Raw genomic sequence first — 18,532 nt, 5'->3', positions numbered from 1 at the left:
TTTTCACTCATTTATTCACCTGCATATAGTTTACCAGCATCAGTGGTACTAAGGGACAATTTTGAGGTACTTGTACTTTACTTGAGTTTTTCTGTTTTCTGCTACTTTATACTTCTACTCCCCTACAATTCACAGTGATGTATTGTACTTTTTATGCTTTCTCGCCAGCTTTGGCCAAAGGCGTTGTGTTTCTGTGTTCCCCGTACAAACGTCCCATTCTTGTGAACGCGATATCACAGGACTCCCCCGAAGGGAATTTCTTAAAATTTAGCTTAAACATACACATGGACTCAAGGATAAAATGATTGGATTTGTGAGGTCACTGTGACCTCATGTCTGTCTATCTCAATCTGGTGAATGGGATATCCCTACAACACCTTGAGGAAATGTCTTCAAATTTGGCACAAACATCCACTCGCAGATATATTTATTGTATTTGGTGATAACTCAAAAATGTACGCCCCGATTATGAAAAACTTTAACACAAAATACAAATTAAGGTTCAAATTATAAGTGATGACATTTTATATCCAAAAGATCATAGGTCAACTTTATTGTGACTTTGGCCAAGATTCATCACCCAAGCTCAGAACAGAAACGGGACATATTTGATCAGATGCTGAATTGGTGACACTGATCTTGAAACGTCGGTGATTGTATAGATCTGCTGTGCAGCTAATATGTTTAATTAAGATAAGATTTTATTGATCGCTGAGGGAAAATTCACTATCATTATAAAGTGAAATTACCAGAACCTTTATCATCTGCACCATTAAAGTGATCTACACATTGATGCGTCAATAATTTTAATCAAATCACATAATATATTATTATGAAATGGACTGTTCTGCATCATAAGTAATATACTGTAACTTTTGGTACTTTAATGAGATGCAACACTTTTGTAATTAGTTACTTGTAAGTAGTCTAGTGTTTTTGACTGCAGGACATTTTTTCTTGTAACATTTACCCTGTGGAATTGATACTTAGACTTATCTGAGTGCTGGAGAGATGCCACTTCCCCTCCTGGGCACTGCCAGGTGCTCTTGAGCAAGGCTCAGGGCGCTGGTTCAGCTGGCAACCCACTCACTCTGACATCTCTCCATTAGTGCACGTATAGGTCCTGAGCATGTGAGTGTATTTCAGGCCTGTGTGTGATTACTAACAAAGTGTGTACACAGAGTGTACATTGTAATTTCCCCACTGAGGATTAATAAACAAATTAAAAATTAAATTAAATTAAAATTAAAATTCTTCCAGCACTACATATACCCCCCTACATTTCAAAAAAGTTGTATTTTTTACTCCACAAAATTTTAAGACAGCTATGGAAACTATTTACTTTAATTAAGATAAAAATGTAATACAAGTAGGTCAAATTAGCCCATCCCTCTTACCCAGGCTACATTAAAATGCTCAAATAGTTTCATAGTCCAATAATCTAATATATACAATTAACGGTATATCATCATTATTGTAATATGATTAAGAAAAACAGTATTTAAGGAACGGTAACCCTGTTGTCGTGTCATGTTATGACTCCTCCAGGACGTGAGGAGGTGGTGTGAGCGGTGTGCCGTTTGATGCCTGCTCCTGGGGCTCGAGCGTAGGACTTGAGCTGTGGCTGCTGCAACCGCTATCACGTTTCCTCAAGTCTCTCCACATTTTACTAGAACTTTCCTGTCACTCCTGAAACACTGTCCACATTCTAAGCAATTCCATGGCAACCGAACGGCAAGTGAAATTTAACATAACGAATTCCCCTTTTTTAATTTACATTCATTTATTTATCTTCAGTCGGTTAACTAAATAGTCTTTCCTTTCACTTTAGCAGCTTCCCCGACAGCTTCATTGACGAAGATCCACAGAAAGCTCTGGAGGTAAATATCAACGTTAGCTAGCTAGCTAGCTAGCCATAAATATCAGGTCGCTCTTTCTAATCACAATAACCTTAACTTCCTCTGACTAACGTAAGTTGTTTTAGAAAGGACATTTGGTGTGGCGTCGGTGATGATAATGTCTCTGATGTTAACACATATTTTGACTCTGACTAGCTAGCTAGCCATGTTAGCTAACGTTTCTTGTTAGTATCACTTTGCAATCATCATTAACGTGACAACTTTACTTAACGACAACAGTGCCATTTTGACGTTGGCAGGACATGCATTTTATTGTACTTTACCACCATTGCAAATGCAAAATTTCTTAGCTAGTCTTTAAGCGTTATTACTAGAAAACGTTTGTAGGAGTCTTTTTGAATGTCAGGCTATCAGCATAACAAGCATTCAATGTAATCGTCAAGTCAGTAACTAATTCGGTTAACTAGTTTTAGTAAAATGTCAACATGTAAACAATATCCTTTTTAGTTATTCCATAGCTCATTAGCTATGTGAATAATTGAGACTGCTCTATGATGATGTAGCATTAATGGTACTCAAAACCATCACTTCCAGTGAGTGATGGTTGGGTCTTTTATGCCTTTTACCTGATACGATAGGATAGCTTGAAAACAGGAAAGGGGAGTGGGTGGGACGACATGCAGCAAAGAGCCGCTGGTAGGATTTGAACCTGGGCAACTGCCAGGGACTTGGCCTACATGGGGCACACACTCTACTGGGTGAGCTCAAGGTAGCTAGAGCCCCAACACAGCCTTTCCTTTTAACCTATCCTAGTGGAGTAGGAGCAGGGGGCAGCCATAATCCAGACCAACTCCAGTTGTAATGCCAGTACCCACAACATGGGCAATGGCAAGAGATCTTGGCATGCACGTTTATGGTATGAGGAACCATAACCACCTAAATCTCTTCTCTTTTCTTGTAGGAACTTAATGAGGCCTTGCAAGGAGACTCTAACAATGCTGACTTGTGTTGCCAGCGTGCCTATGCCCACATACTTCTCAAAAACTACAGCTGTAAGTCTGTAAAAGCGTTGACAGACATATTGGTTATCACAATCATCTTTTTTATGATTAACATTTTTGATTTTGTTTTTTAAACAAAACATAAAACACACAACTTGAACCCCCCCATCCCCACACACTCTTCATCACTACCTACCCAAACAAAGACAAGATGAAATAACCATAATATGCAAGACAATACGATAAAACAACAACATAGACAACTGTATACCAAATAAACGTGAATATGTGATGAAACAATAAGCACATAGTATATGCTTCTCCACAGTACATGGCTTCTTAGGAGCCCTCCAGAAGCCTAACTACGTTCCCTATTTTCTAGTGTACACATCCAGTCTGGCAAATGCTGCCACTCCAGCCATTTCACATACTTACTTACATACTACATCAATATTTTGAATCAATATAGATGATTGTACTTGTTTGCAGGAAATATAAATGTCTTCAAATTCCATTAAACTGTGTTGAGTTTTTGGTAACTACCTATGTTATGAGTACAGTGGGGCTCGAAAGTTTGGGCACCCCAAGTAAAAAATAAATAAAAATAAACATAAAAAAAACCAAGAAAAGATGAAAAGAATCTCCAAAAGGCATCAAATGACATTCGTATAATAGGTCAAAAAGTTACGTTTTATATCCATCATTTACACTTTCAAAGTAATAGAAAACAAAAAGAAAATGGCGTCTGCAAAGATTTGGGCACCCTGCAGAGTTAATACCTTGTATTTGAGATTTCAGGGCTGTCTGTCACACACTGCTCTTTTAAGGTCTATCCATAGATTTTCAGTTGTCGAGGTCAGGAGATTGTGAAGGCCTTGGCAAAACAGTTTACGCCTCTTGATGTAATCCACGCTGATTTTTGTGGTGGGGACGTAGGAGAGGTTTTCTTCTGATGACTCTTCCATGAAGACCATGTTTGTACAAGTATCTCTTTATAGTGGAATGGTGTACCACATATCCAGTGTCTGCAAGGTCTTTCTGGATGGATTGTGCAGTCAGAAGTGGGTTTGGACTTGCTTTTCTCACAATCCTGCGAGCTGTTCTGTCGGATATTTTTTTTCTGGGCATCTAAAATCTTAAGATTGACATCACCTGGTCTTTCCAGACAATGATTGAGAACAATCCATGACACTGTCAGGTCTTAGCTTTCCAAAGGGGGCGGAGCATGCTATAAACTCTGCGGGGTGTCAAAACTTTTGCAGAGGCCATTTTTTTGTTTTCTGTTATTTTGAAAGTGTAAATGATGGAAACAAAATCTAACTTTTTGTGTCCTATTATACGAATTACTTATCTGTCATTTGATGCCTTTTGGAGATTTTTCCGTCTTTTCTTGGCTTCTTTATGCACATTAGTACACATTTTTTCCTGGGGTGCCCAAACTTTTGAGCCCCACTGTATAATTTGGTATTGTCCCTCAAACGCTAGAGTAGCTGTTGTGGTCTAGACTGCAGAAAAGAACATTTCCTACGGGATACTTAAATTAATAATCTGTTAACAGTCAGCAGTCACAAGAGACAATTTGGGGGGCGTGAATATTAATTTTCTAAGTGATACAGGCTGGGTAAATGTATATGTATGATAAACATAGTGTTGGTTTCTCTCCACAGGTGCTGTTGATGATGCCAAAAAAGCACAGCAGCTAAAACCCAGCCTTCCCCTTGCTTTCATGCGAACAGGGTGTGTACTGTAATATGATAAAGAAAATTAGGGGAGACCATACTTATAGGTGTTTGGTGTATGTCCTTAACTAAAGCTACTGTTGATAGACCCAATCAATCTTTGTTTTGCAAAATCTTTAATATGTATCTGATTGGTAAGCATGAGCAGTTCCATTGAATATCTTCCACAAATCAGGTGGAAGCTAATATCAAGATTTATGTTAGGAAAAGTTCAACTCCAGCCACCCATACAGTTTATGTACAAGAATTGTTTTAGTTATTTAATTTCTTTAACAAGGTACATGATCCAAATTTTGTGTGTGAGAAGAGGTCATTTATATTTTTTCAAGACTGTCTGATCTAAGTATATGCTGCATGTTTTTGTCTCCCAACTGCAGAATAGCAGAATACCACCTTAACCACTATGAGTCAGCACATGCAGCTTTCACTCAGGGACACCAACTGGATGGTGAGTACACCCTATTTTGGCCTTGAGTACAAACTTTCAATCATCCCCCTCTCTACCAACCACTGTTTGCAGCAGCATCCTATCTGTTTCAATCGCCTCATTGAATACAAAGTGATTAACCTGTGTCCTTTAGCTTTAGGGATGAAATACACCACAGTATTCTTAAAGTACAGATCATATTTATTTCTTACATTATAGCCTTGGAAATATTCATTTGTAATTTTCTAGCAAGTATCGTGAAAGTGTATTACAGAACACTACAGCAGTTTACCACTGCCTTAAATCAATGCTTGATGTACTAAACATCAACTGCAGGTAATACAACAATTATTAGTATTACCTTGTTTACCTTATTACCTTATACCTTGTTATTTCACTGACTAGATCAGACATGCAGTCTTTCCCTAAAATGGACAGGGATATTTCCTTCATGGGGTTATAGGTGAATTGGAACAGAATTCAATATTCACAGAAATCCACACCTCTAATTGCCCTCCTCAAGACCTAGTAACATTCCAGGAATAAAAATGGCACCATGGCTTTCGTTTTAAATGCAAGCAGAAAGATTGCGGGGATAGGCAAGGTTGGACTGTCTCATCTATTCTGGCATTGCCATGGCAAGTGTAAAAAGGTGGAAATGTTCCTGGATGTGGCCGCATGCAAAACACAGCCCCATACCACTATAAAAAAACATTTAAAAAGAGAACCAGTGTATATTTCTACAGCCAAAATGGTTGAGAAAACATATTTATTTATCTTATAAATAAATTATTATAAAGTAATTATTACTATGATTACATTGAAATTATAATGATTTGTCATTTGGTCCAAAAATAGTTAAATATTACCAGAAGAAAATTAATAGCAGGTTGCAAATATCTTCTGGGATAGATTCTAGCATATCCTTTAAAGTATTTCACCACCACCTTCGGTACAGCTGAATATGTTGATTGCTTTCTTTGTTTTAATATACGGTATATGTGACCATAATCTCATTCATGTCTTTTGCTACAGCTATCTCCAACTGTGTTCATCAAATGGATAGTCCCCCCCCCCAAACCACACAAAACATTATAAACAACACATGGTTCTCAATATATTATTTTTATATATACTTAATTTTCTATTCATAAATTAGCTCGAAACTTGCACTATTTTTGTAATACTTAAAGCAGCTTTGCTATTGAAAAGATAGCTGGAGCAGGCCAGCAGAAGGCTAACAAGGAAACGCTACAGTAATATCTAATGTCATTGATGTCATCATGGTGGATGAAGTGATTTTTTCTGGACAGGTCATTACGGAAGAAAACTGTTATGTAAAAAAAAAAAAAAAAAAGAAAAAGACATGCTTTGAGTCTTATCTGGAGTAAGTGGTCAGAATTAAGTCAGTTGGGATGGTGGAAACATTTTTAAAAATCTTAAGCAAATCATTAGCACTTTCAAAAGAGCTGTGAAGCCATTTTTGAACAAATTTTGAGGTGAACAAATTTTGCTTATAAAATGTCCTACTTTACGTGGCCGGGTTGGCATGCGCGCATTTACACAGAGGTTTATGCCTCGACGCAGAGTTCCAGGGTTCAAGTCCAACCTGTGACAATTTCCTGCACGTCTTCCATCCTCTCCCCTTTCTCACCTAGCTGTCCTGGCAGAAAAGCCCCCAAAAATAAATACAAATAATTGCTACTTTGAGCTGCTTATATAACCCTTGGTAATTTATTAAAAACATTTTCTGCAGTCTCTAAATGTATGACTAGCCTTCTACAGCACTTATTCAAACCACTTAAGACTTCAATAACATCTAACTGACCTCCTTACATGTTTACACAAGATTCTCTAATTGCCTTTTTGTATCAACATACATCACTTAAAGGTGCTCTAAGCAATGTCACGCATGTTTCAGGCTAGAACATTTGTTGTCACATACAGCAAACATCTCCTCGCTATCCGCGAGCTGCCTGCATGAAAGCACAGAAGGGAGGGGGAGGGGACGGGATTAGATTAGATTCAACTGTATTGTCATTACACAGGTACAGGTAAAATGCAACAAAATGCAGTTTGGGTCTAACCAGAAGTGCAATAGCAGCAAGTGCAGGATATACAATGGTTCCATAAGTGCAGGACATGGATATGTACTGAATAAATATAGAGATGAATACTATTATAAACAGAATTTTACGGATATATTTGTCCTATGAATATAATATATAGATAAGTAGTATTGTGAACAACATTTACAGCTGGATATGCAATGAATATAATATATAGGTGGGTATTACTATAAACAGGATTTTTACAGATGGTTGTTACTATAACAGAGTTTACAGGTGAATATGTACTATGAATATATATACAGATGGCTATTACTATAGACAGAATGTGAGCATAATATACAGAAGGCTATTTCTATAAACAGAAGATGAGGAGGAGTGAGGGGCAAGCTAGTCTCGTTTTGTTTCAAAATACTTTGAACGTAAACAAGAAGTAACGTCACCCATCGCATAGAGCACCTTTTTACCAAAGCAAGGCAGGAAATGTCTACTCTTTTTTTGTGATTTCCACAGTTTCTGACAAATCTTTTGAGATCTGGATCAAGCGATGTGAGGAGATGATGGGTGGTAAGTAGCTGAACTAAAACTTCTGTAATTTGTATTGTCATGTATTTATTATTATTATTATTGTTATTATTTAGAGGTGATGTTGGTCTTTGATTTTAGGTTCATTAATATATAAAATAGTCTTTATTTAATTGTTTTAATGTATTTGAAGTCTTCAAAGTTATGAGTATATTGGTACACAATATTGCCTATGGTGGTTTTAGTATAAAAAATATTTTCAGACTTCCAAATCCATTACCAGTTGCATGCTAAGTATTTACTCCGTGCTATCAAACACTACGCTAAATGGCACTGTCCAAGAGGTGATCTGCCCATCTGATCAAACAAATGAGCTGGCACACATTCATGAATCTACAGTGAGTGTTTAGGCAGAGCTGTTTAGTCCAATAAAAGTTGCATGCCATGTCTGGGTGGTGTGTTTCTGTTTGCTGGTGATGCTTGGGCCCTCTGGATCATCTCCAGTAAACAAGAGCATGAATTTTGACAAACACGCTTCACACCCGCTTGCACACATACTCCCGTGAGGGGTATCATTCATCAGAGTTAACATTACTGATGCTTGCAAGCCTCCAATGAGACCCAAACTCCTTCATAGGCCTGCTCACAGACAGCATGCACACACAGACAAATGCACACCAGGGTGTACATCACCCCCCCTAAAACTTAAAGGTGCCCTACTTGCATTCACTCACACCAGCAGCAGTTGTTTCTTCTAGTGACAGTGTGTTTACCACCAACTGAGCCACACGCGGCACCTAGTTATTCCATCACATGTGGCACCCTGCTTGTGTAAAAATACACAAACTCCGACACAGTCTTTTTCTCCAAACACCCCCCTCCTCACCATTTCAAACGTGACCTCATTAAGACAACATTGACACGCCTCTTATCATCTTATCTCTCTTCGCCCTCTGTGCTCTCTTTCTTTATTGAATTCAATGAATAATATTTGATGGCATGCTGGTAAACGATGATCAGGCTTGCTCGGGCTCACAGGGCTTTTAATGGGCGTGGATGGACCAGTTAACTAACTGGTGGAGGATGGGGGCCCCCCCCATCCTCCACCAGTGTGTTAACTGGTCCATCCACCGTATCTGTCTGCTAGTATTATTCTGCAGACAAAAGTGTGTTTATAAACCTGAGTTTGATTTAGGGAACTTAAGGGGTTGTATTAAATGTTTCCACCTGCCACTCACCCAAATTTTCCTTCTCTCTTTCCAGAGCAGACACAGATCGGCAGCGTTGATGGGGTGAGTTTCTCTGTACAACCACCTGGGGGCATTGTTGCTCTCAGCATCGACAGAGAGCATCAGTTTGTGTATGCTCATCATGTTCAAAGAAATGAGCCTCACTAAGCTTCTTCTCTTATGTTTTCTCTAATTTTTGCCTTTTTTTTTTATCCCCCTGCCTTATCAACACATCCTCCTTTCAAATTGTCATTCTGTCTCGGGGGCCTGAATGACCCAGCAGACACCAGCGGTTCCACATGTGAAGTAAGTGCAGAAATGTAGATTAGGTCTCGTCTAGTCATCTGTTTTTATGGGTTTAATGTTGTTGTTTTTTATTCATGGCCTAATCAGTAATAATTATGATGAACCAAACCTTAGTGTGTTAAAGCAGTCCCAGTCTGTAGAATTACAGTGTACATAGACAAGACTTGTTAAAGATAAACTGCTTTTTGAAGTTTTTGTTGAAAGGTCTTCAGACTTGTTAGTTATTTTTCTGTGTGTGTTTTTTGCAGACATGACTGGTACCAAACAGAGTCCCAAGTCATTGTCACAGTCATGGCAAAAAATGTACCCAAGAATGGTGTGTGTGTAGACTTCATGGAAAAAGAGGTATGAACACACACTTAAATGCAGTTTCAAATGAAGAGAGTCTGTGTTCTCTCTCTCTCTCTCTCTCTCTCTCTCTCTCTCTCTCTCTCTCTCTCTCTCTCTCTCTCTCTCTCTCTCTCTGTCTGTGTAACAGTGATAGGTTAGCTTCTGGGTGTTTCCTCAGGGGGGCCCATTAGATGGGTCTCATACACGACACACAGGCACACACACACACACACACACACTCCCCATGGACCCAACTATGCCTCCAGTGGTGCCTTGTTAACATTGCCCCCAAAGTACAGATCTAAGAAAAATTTACCCTCCCCAGCTTCTCCAACCTCCTAATTGTCTGTAGATAGAAGGCATAACTGATCTAGGATCAGCTGCAGTGCCCTCCAGGGACAACCCTTTTTCTTTCTCTTTTTCTCTTTTTCTTTGCATCTTTCCACTTCTTTCTCTGTCTCTCGCTCTCTCTCTCTCACTTGGAGGGGAAACTGCAGGCCACCCCAGGGAATGGCTTTGTCTTTCCTAATAGAATAACAAACTGAGTTTACCCTATTTTAAACGAAATAGTTCACTTGCTGCGAATCCCACAGTGTGAAGTACAGATAAGTTCATATATTTTTTACTAGGTCAGTATATACAAAATAAATTAAAGATGAAAGGCAGTGTTTCCAGTTCTTTTCCCTGGTGACTAAGTATGCAGCAGCTGTATACCTACACACAGTGCAGGAATTTAAATGGCATTAATATTAAGGCTTTGATAGTTTTTAGAAATTGCCCAAAAGCTACTTCTAGCTAACTTTCTAAGCTTTTATCCCCAATAAACTACTTCTTACATATATTTGGTCCCAAATCAGAAAGTCCACTTTAAGTGAAATGGTAGGTGTTGAATGGCAAACAATGAAAGTAATGTTCTGTTCCTCCGCAAAAAAACAGTCAAGTTATTCCACAAGTGGGGTGTTTTTAGTGCTTTTCTATATTTGGGCAGCATTTGCAAAAGTGCGTAAGGAGTGTGAGGATTTGGACCACAGCCAAGTCCATGTCCCTGCTAAACAAACAACCCACGCACCCACCCAGTCCAAGTGAGTGACAGGCTGTTAGGAGCTGTCTGACCCCCCCGACAAACCAGCCACATCAGATGATTATTCTCATGGACAAGCTGACACCTCCAACCGTCTTACTCCTTTTCTATCTTTTTGTTTCATGTGTTTCCAAGAATTTAATTTATACAAAAAGGACCCAAAAAGCAAGGCAAGCTCTCACATTTGACATTTCTTTTAAAACAATTGTGTAGTTGAAATGTGGGACGTCACATCAGTTAAGTTAAATGAAATATTGGTGCTACAATTTCAACAGGGGGATTGTTAAATTATTATCTTATCTAAAAAAACTCTGAAACTACTACTACTTCATAGTCATGGTACTATCTTGAATGAGACTATTAAATATTTGTACAGTATATTTTAATAGGTGCTCACTGCCCAACTTAATGGCAACCAATGAGGGGTAACGCCTAATGTCTGGTGTCTGTGGTCTCTTCAGCTTTCTGCCAAGATACAGCTGGCATCAGGGGAGACCTATAACCTCAACCTCCACCTCCTGCATCCCATCATCCCTCAACAGAGCAGCTTCAAGATCCTCACCACTAAGGTATCCCATTTGCTTTGACTTTAGCTAGTCCAGTTAGTGTGTTGTTGAAACCTTCTAAATCAACAAGGAGCCCACTTTCTTAGGAAGGAAGTATTGCTTCTTTTTTTAACCTTACCAGCTTTGCACATTAAAAATTCTGGCATAAAGTTTTGATTATTTTGACATGTTTTTGACAGACATTTTGCTGTGACAGATGACGTGCTCATGAAGCAGAAACAAACTGTCAGACCTGCATGCTTTCAACAATACCAGTTGTGTTTAATGGTCCATTGTGCACATCAAAGCCTTGCGATTTTTCTGATGTAGGAAACCACTGGGCAAAAAACTACATTGTTTTGTCCTTCCTGGGGTCACAGTGAACACAACTGACCAACACTCAGTCTTGAGATAATAAAACGGCCTCAAACTAAGCAGATAACGTAGCTGCCAGGATACAATCGTCGTGGTAGTTATATTTTTTGAATATCTGAGATTTCAGAGCTATATTTAAGTCGAGGGAACGTTAGTAAATATGGTATTTTCTCTGCGGGGAGTTATAAAATAACACAGAATTTAACAAATCGGTAATTTACAAATTATACCACATAACCTGTTTCACACATACAGTAGAATGAGATGGTGGTTTTCAGATGTTTTTTCCACAGCAAACTGAGGGATAGTAGAAAAAATATAAACACACAAGGTAGAAACAACATTTAAAGGTCATGGAAGCGTTTTTGAGAATCAACAAAAAGTTATTACATTTTACTCAGAATCAGTGAGAACGTCCCCCTAGTTACTCTCAATAGTAAACATGCAGACAATTACACACGTCAGGGAACATTGTTTTATGCCCCTGTCAAGGATATATACTGTAGTCACGCACTGGTGAAATGATGGCCCTTCTCTTATTATGCTTTAAATCTCTGAATTGCAGTTTTGCCAGAGAGCATCATATGTATTATCTGTATTCAAAATAATAATGTTGTATTATCTAAATATCTGGTCATTAATTATAGTCGTGTTTTTGTTAAAACTGTTAACTTAAATTTCAGATAACAGTAAATAAGTCAAAGAAAACCATGCCAATGCGAGTTTAAACAGCTCACTGAAATTGTCTGATCATTACTTGTGTAACCACTCTGAGATTAACATCATAATCTCTTCAATGATTTAAAGCAGTGTAAATTAGGCTGTCACTAACTATAATGCCTTAATGCTAGTAAAGCCTACTGTAGCTGGAGTAGAACTGAGAAAATCCATTCTAGCTGTATACACTGTGGCTCCTGTGGAGACTTTAGCGCAGTTCATCTGAGCAGCTAACAGGAGATTCACACGTATGCACAAATCCTCACTTCTCTACAAACACACGCACACACACACACACACACACACACACACACACACACACACACACACACACAGGCTTGACTGGCACTGTTTAAGGTGATTATAGGCCTAATGAGTAGGAAGGGCACTTTTTACCATAGACTAATTAGTGTGTATTATAGAGGATGTGGGCTAATGACTGTGCTGGCTGAGTGTGTGCGGATTCAGGGTTTAGACCACTGTTAGGTTTTAGTTTTACGATCAAGGAGCAGGTTTTGTGCTAGTTTTTTTGATTGTAGGGAGGAAATCGTCTTTTAGGTTAATTGATCGATACAACATTAAGCTCTGCTTTCTTCCTTATTCTGATGGTGGTGGATGATCTTTCCGCAGTTTTTGGACAAAGCATCTTCCAAAGCGCATCCTATTATAAGTAACTCAACAAAAAATCATAACAATGTAATTTATAGTTAGTAAAGGGATAATTACCCAGTTAACCACTTATTGTTGCTTTCCACAGGTGGCATACATACCCATAACTAATTTTACAGTAATGGCAGAGAAAAACTATAATCTTTTCCTCATGTTAATCAGACATTTTGACAATATTAGGCCAGATTTACTGAGAGAAAGCAAATGTGAGTTTATTTTTTTATAAATTTAGTTGCTGCATATGCATATTTTTAACTTTACTAAGGCAGCATTCTCATTACGCATTCAGTTCCTGGATTGTTCCTCCAGATGCAGTTACGCCATGGGATTCCTATACACCAAGTCTAGAAAATAAGTGATAATGTAGTAGTTATCTTAACTCTACAAAGTTTACTTCTACGAAATTTGAATCCCACGTGAGGAAGCGTAAACAATCTTTAGTTAATCCAATAGTAAGCAGACAACCTTTTTGTAAATGAAAAAGAGATATAATAAGATATTATTATCGCAATTCATTTCTATCATTAGTTAATGTCTGTAAAGCTATTTAGTACTGTACTGTTCATTTTATGTTTTTATGATGATAAAGATGCAGGGTTTACTCCATAGGCTGTGTACCTGTGTTGTTACATTACATTATTACATTACATACACATTATGATATAATCAAAACATTTATCCTGGAATTCAGGATAATTTTATTATTATATATTATTTATATTATTTTACTTAGAGACAATGTATATTATGTGCATTATAGCCAACATCTACACTGTGCTGGGTGGAAACTGACCTGCACAGAAACTGCCCCCTCTCAAAAAAACATGCACTCTTACTCACTAACTCACTTTTCCCATGGCAACAGCACACACTGCATTCCAGAGGTGCACGTGGGTTGCAGCTTAAACAAGGGCTCAGTCTAAGAGAGAGCACAGCTGAAGACAGTCTTACACTCTTTCACATCTTTCTACTGTCTGTCTTTTTACCTCTTTCTTCTTTATTTTCTTTGTCTTTGTTTTGTCTAGCTCTCCATGAGACACACACACACCTTATGTCTTTCGCACATACAAACAAATGCGCACAGACACACAAACCTCTACCTCTGGGATAACGAAAAAGAGTGTTCAAACCTCCTCCTCTCCCACAAAGCCCTGACTGTTCCCTGGTCCACTGGGCTCCTCCGGTACACATGGCCCCTAAACACACACACACACACGCACACACACACAAAACCAAGCTCATAAGCCCACATTGGCAATTGCAATTCAAGACGGCATAACAGCACCTAAGTCTTTTAAAACTCTATAGGTAAAGTGAGTGTGCGCACACATGTATGACAATGTGAGAGACCCCAACAAACGGAGCAGCTTTCTCAATGCATGTCTCATTTAAATATTTTGGAGCCGTTTCATTTTTCTAAAGCCAAGGAGCCACTGGGGAGAAAAAACATTCAAATGAACAACAGCATCAGCAAATCAAGCTTCTCCAGATTGGCATGCATCCCTAATGAGTGTTTGGAGGGGGAAAAATGCATTGCCCTCAGAGCTGTTGATTCCCAACCAATGTCAGCCTGTCTGTCTCTGTAATAGGCTGCCCTGCACTCTTCTCTCCACAATGTTTACGCTTCATCTCCTCGCTGTCTTTAAAGACAACTTAGCAGGGGGAGGCTAAGCCGGGCGTGAGTGTGCAAGCACATACACACAAACTGTCACGCACACATACAAATAACAGAGGCTGAACAGCAATATTTCTACACAAAATATTTGCTGTGTGTGTGTATGGGAGTGTCATCTGTAGCACATTATCGTCTCTGCGACCTCCTCCTGTCCTCCACCACGACAAACATTCCAACCGCAGGGGTCACCGTGACAACGGGGAGCCAATTACACACCAGTGTGTTTGATCAGAACAGACGGCTGACGCGCACACACTCGGACGCGTGAATACAAACACACTAAATGCAATTTCAAATCCGCACTCGATCGTTCATTCACTTCCAAACTCATCTCTTTTGGGCAAATAGCTAAAGTGGCATCTCCGCTCTTTAATTTGCATGCCTGTCAACATCTAAGAATGTTTATATTTATTTCATTTATGCGGCTTTCTTGCAGTTTGTTTTGAAATCCGCTGGGATCTGGAAAAAGAGGGAGAAGATGCTGGGTGAGGAGTCATGACAGGAAGGGGGGGTGGGGGGCGGCGATGGTTACAAACGCATGTGACAAACCACACGGGAACCCTGTGCCCCTCTTTAAATAGTGCATGTGTGGCAGGGCACTTTTGTATAGTACAGCTACTGGGGTCCTGTGGGTGGTGGCCCCTGTATGTGGCTCTGCTGTCACATCCCTTTACGAGCCATCTTTTTGCCTGTCACACACACACAAACGCACACGGAGAGACACACACATGGCGCCTGGCCTGCCATGTCCCTTAAAAGCCAGGAAACACAGATGTGGCAGCAGATTAATGTTGTATGGCCCATGAGCACGCATAGAAGTGCACGCAAGCAAACACACACACACACACACACACACACAAACACACACACACACACACACACACACACACACACACACACACAGCTGTTGCTTGAGCCCTGCTGCACTTCACATAGTAGAAACATTGAAGACAATAATGGCACCTGTAACACTGAACGATAATTTTAAGATCAATGTTTCCCATAAGCCCAAGATTATGTCCTCAAATGTCTTTTGTCCACAACTCAAAAGCTTACGGTCACGGAAGAGAGAAGAAACTAGGAAATATTTAGAAAATATCTTTAACTGTTGTCTTAAAAAATGACTCAAACCAACTAATTGATTACCAAAATAGGTTTGCAATCTGTAATAGTTAGTTGCAATCGTTTTGTAATCTTTGCAGCTTCACACCTAAGTACCCCAAACCCCCTCTGTGATAGTTCCAGCTACAGTAGGTGTCTCCAGGACCACAGTTTCCATGACACTCACTCATAAGGTGAAAACGATACCAGCGTCGCTGTCGTGGCTGTTAAAAACAAGTCAGTCAAGCTGTTGAGTTGCTGCCTTGTTAAAACTGAAAACATGAACTCTTCTGCCTAGATAGCTTGATTAATATTAGTTAACAAAAAAATTGAAATGCATAAAAGACATAAGGTCTAAATAATTGAAAGAATTGCATTAGTTTACTTGTATTAGTTTGCTCAATAATTAGCAGCCATTAAAGCAAGTTGGCATATCAGCATTTTGATACAGTGTTGAAAGCACTAGTAGACCCCTAACAGAGCTCAAAGATTGTAGGTACATCTGTCAAAAAAACTAAAATTATTTAAGAGGAGCTGGGCAAGCGATTGAATCAGTTTATCAAACAAACAGTCACAACTGATGAACAGGGTTTAAAGGTTTAGAAATGTCCCCTTATGGTCATAAGGGGCAAGGTTACCTCCACTTTCTCTGACCAGATTTTGATCAGTTTTGCATTTAAATCTGCTTAAAAGCGCCATTCAATAATCAACTCTTTTGGAAATAGCGTCGCTCTATAGTTAGTCTATAACCACGACGTTCCATTTCTCAGATTGCTCCGGTACTGCTGGAAATTTCACTGGATCACGCTGTTTTCACCCTGATGTCCGTTACATACTTGTTTCATCCTGTTGGATTATTAAACCCCGGTTGATTTATGAGGACTCTGGTTAACTGCTCCTTAGATCTCTGCAGGGTAAATCTCTGCAGGGTAAATCCAGACTGCTAGCTAGAACATGCACAACTAAAACCACTTTTGAACGTTACGTTCCACCAAAACAAGTTAGTAAAAGAAATTCCAATAAACCAGAGCACGTTTTTGTCCCAACCCAGAATGCTGTGTAGAATGGAGACTATTCTATATACAAATGCAAACTTGTTGAGCTGTAACGTTATGTAAGTAATGCCACAAAACAAAGCTGTGGAATTACAGAAGCACAAACTGCATCTTCGGAGTACACGTTCTCTCTAAGCGGGACTTTGGCCAACTAACGCAAAGAAAACCTGGCTCTGTCAAATAATCTTTGTAGTAGGATAAATTCAGCTTTTTTGGGGTATTTTAGGCCTTTATTTGAATAGGACATGAAAGGGGAGGGGGGGTTGGAGTCAAACCCACTGCTGCTGCTTCAAGGAGGAAACCTCTTTACATAGACGCCCGCTCTATCAAGTGACCAAAATCTGAAAGTGAACTGATTTAAGCTGCTCAATGTGTAAACTCTGCTTTCTACTTGCCGTATCAAAATGCCCCTTGGAAATTTTAGTTTACTTCTTTCCTTACATTTCTATGCACACAGGCTTGTACCTTTTTGAAGTTTTATTAAAGAACCAGGTATTTTGTAGAGACAGTAGCTGGTCTTTTATATTGATAATTCAGCCAAGAGTGTTTCATGCAAATCCAAGCTTTTGAAGTGCTCCAACAGATGGTAACCTAATATTGTCTGTGCATAAAATGAATCCAATGAACGAACCCTGGACGCCCAAAGTAACTTGTTTCACCTCAAAACTCTATAGGCGTTGACTAATTTGTGCACACCTTTTGGAGTGGTTTGATCTAGTTACTTCAAAATCAAATTCATTTTCCATCCAATCTTTTATTATTTAGTTCCTGTATGTACAGTAGGAATACTTTAAGGGCAGGGTTATCCTCAAAAGAACTTCTTTCTGGAAAGTAATATCCAACCTCATTGGAAGACAAGTGGCAACATTTGAAGCCGGGTTGAAATGAGGAGCAAGATGTAATTATTTAAATATGGATGTAACAATGCACATTCTTAGGAGGTCTCATGTGAAAGGCATTCAGAGTGTTGAGCTATGTTCTGCAGGTTACTTTCTCACCTCTTTATACCCTGTTAATCACAGCATGAAGTGTGTGTGAATGTCACTGTTTAGAAATCGTCGGACACAGCCACCTATTCTGTCGGAAGGTCGCGGGGGGAGGGGGTGTCCGGATTTAGATGAACTCACAGACTCGGATTGTATGCACACATTTTCAAAAAGGAAGGTGTTGTATCCTTTTGAAAGATGAATATGAAGTCTTTGGGCAGTGACCTGTATTCTCAGCAGAGATGTTCTTTTTTTAGTTTCTCAGCCCTGCACAGGTGAGCCAAAAAGTTAATTTCGGACACTGCACAGATGCCTATCTGTGCACGAGGCCCTTTGTGGGGCAGAATTGCTGACACATACCAAAGTTATCTATCTCTGTACTGAGTTTGCACTGGCTCATCACCCAGTTGGAGGAGGTAGCAGCGATCATCTTATTCCCCTAAACCTGCTCCCCTCACTCATGCTTGTCTGGGTGCCAGTCGGCCTCTCTGCCTCCTCAACTCCAACCTTGTCTACCTCTTGGTTCCCTCTTCTCCTCTGGCACCCTCATAAATGAATCATCACATCGACCAGCAGAGCAGAAATGTTCCTTAATCGCACCTACATAACCAGCGCTGTCTTTCGCATGCACACATATCAAAGGCACGCACCGTTAATGGGTGGAGGGGGGGGCTTGCGTGTCGCGCTGGTATGCGCCCTGTCTATGTAGCTCAGTGTTAAAAACATGTGTCCATGGCCTCTCTCCCCTCATTGTTTTCCTCCGCTCCCATGTTCTCCTGGTGTAATGATTTGGATCAGATACTGCTGTGTGGAATTAGGATCTCCCCCTCCTCCTCGTCCCCC

At 39.5% G+C, this 18,532-nt stretch overlaps 1 protein-coding gene across 3 annotated transcripts in view; it reads left to right on the top strand.

The window, feature by feature from the left end:
* The first annotated feature begins 1,544 nt into the window (after positions 1-1,544).
* The window catches only part of sugt1 (SGT1 homolog, MIS12 kinetochore complex assembly cochaperone), a 20,400-nt gene continuing 3,412 nt past the window's right edge, over positions 1,545-18,532 (top strand). Inside the window, exons 1-10 of one of the 3 annotated variants that reach the window (XM_034888300.1) lie at positions 1,545-1,734; positions 1,832-1,880; positions 2,821-2,911; positions 4,528-4,597; positions 4,977-5,047; positions 7,609-7,662; positions 8,884-8,912; positions 9,133-9,155; positions 9,404-9,500; positions 11,028-11,135. In XM_034888300.1, the coding sequence (XP_034744191.1) occupies positions 1,721-1,734; positions 1,832-1,880; positions 2,821-2,911; positions 4,528-4,597; positions 4,977-5,047; positions 7,609-7,662; positions 8,884-8,912; positions 9,133-9,155; positions 9,404-9,500; positions 11,028-11,135 (606 nt within the window). In that variant the 5' untranslated portion in view covers positions 1,545-1,720. Of the gene's footprint in view, positions 1,735-1,831; positions 1,881-2,820; positions 2,912-4,527; positions 4,598-4,976; positions 5,048-7,608; positions 7,663-8,883; positions 8,913-9,129; positions 9,156-9,403; positions 9,501-11,027; positions 11,136-18,532 lie in introns of all 3 variants that reach the window. The other 2 variants (XM_034888299.1, XM_034888301.1) reach the window with 2 other exon arrangements.

This window comes from Etheostoma cragini, chromosome 12, assembly GCF_013103735.1.
Source record: "Etheostoma cragini isolate CJK2018 chromosome 12, CSU_Ecrag_1.0, whole genome shotgun sequence".
Classification (NCBI taxonomy): domain Eukaryota; kingdom Metazoa; phylum Chordata; class Actinopteri; order Perciformes; family Percidae; genus Etheostoma; species Etheostoma cragini.
Note: the sequence above shows the minus strand (reverse complement) of the source record. Positions and strands in the feature narration are given on the sequence as shown.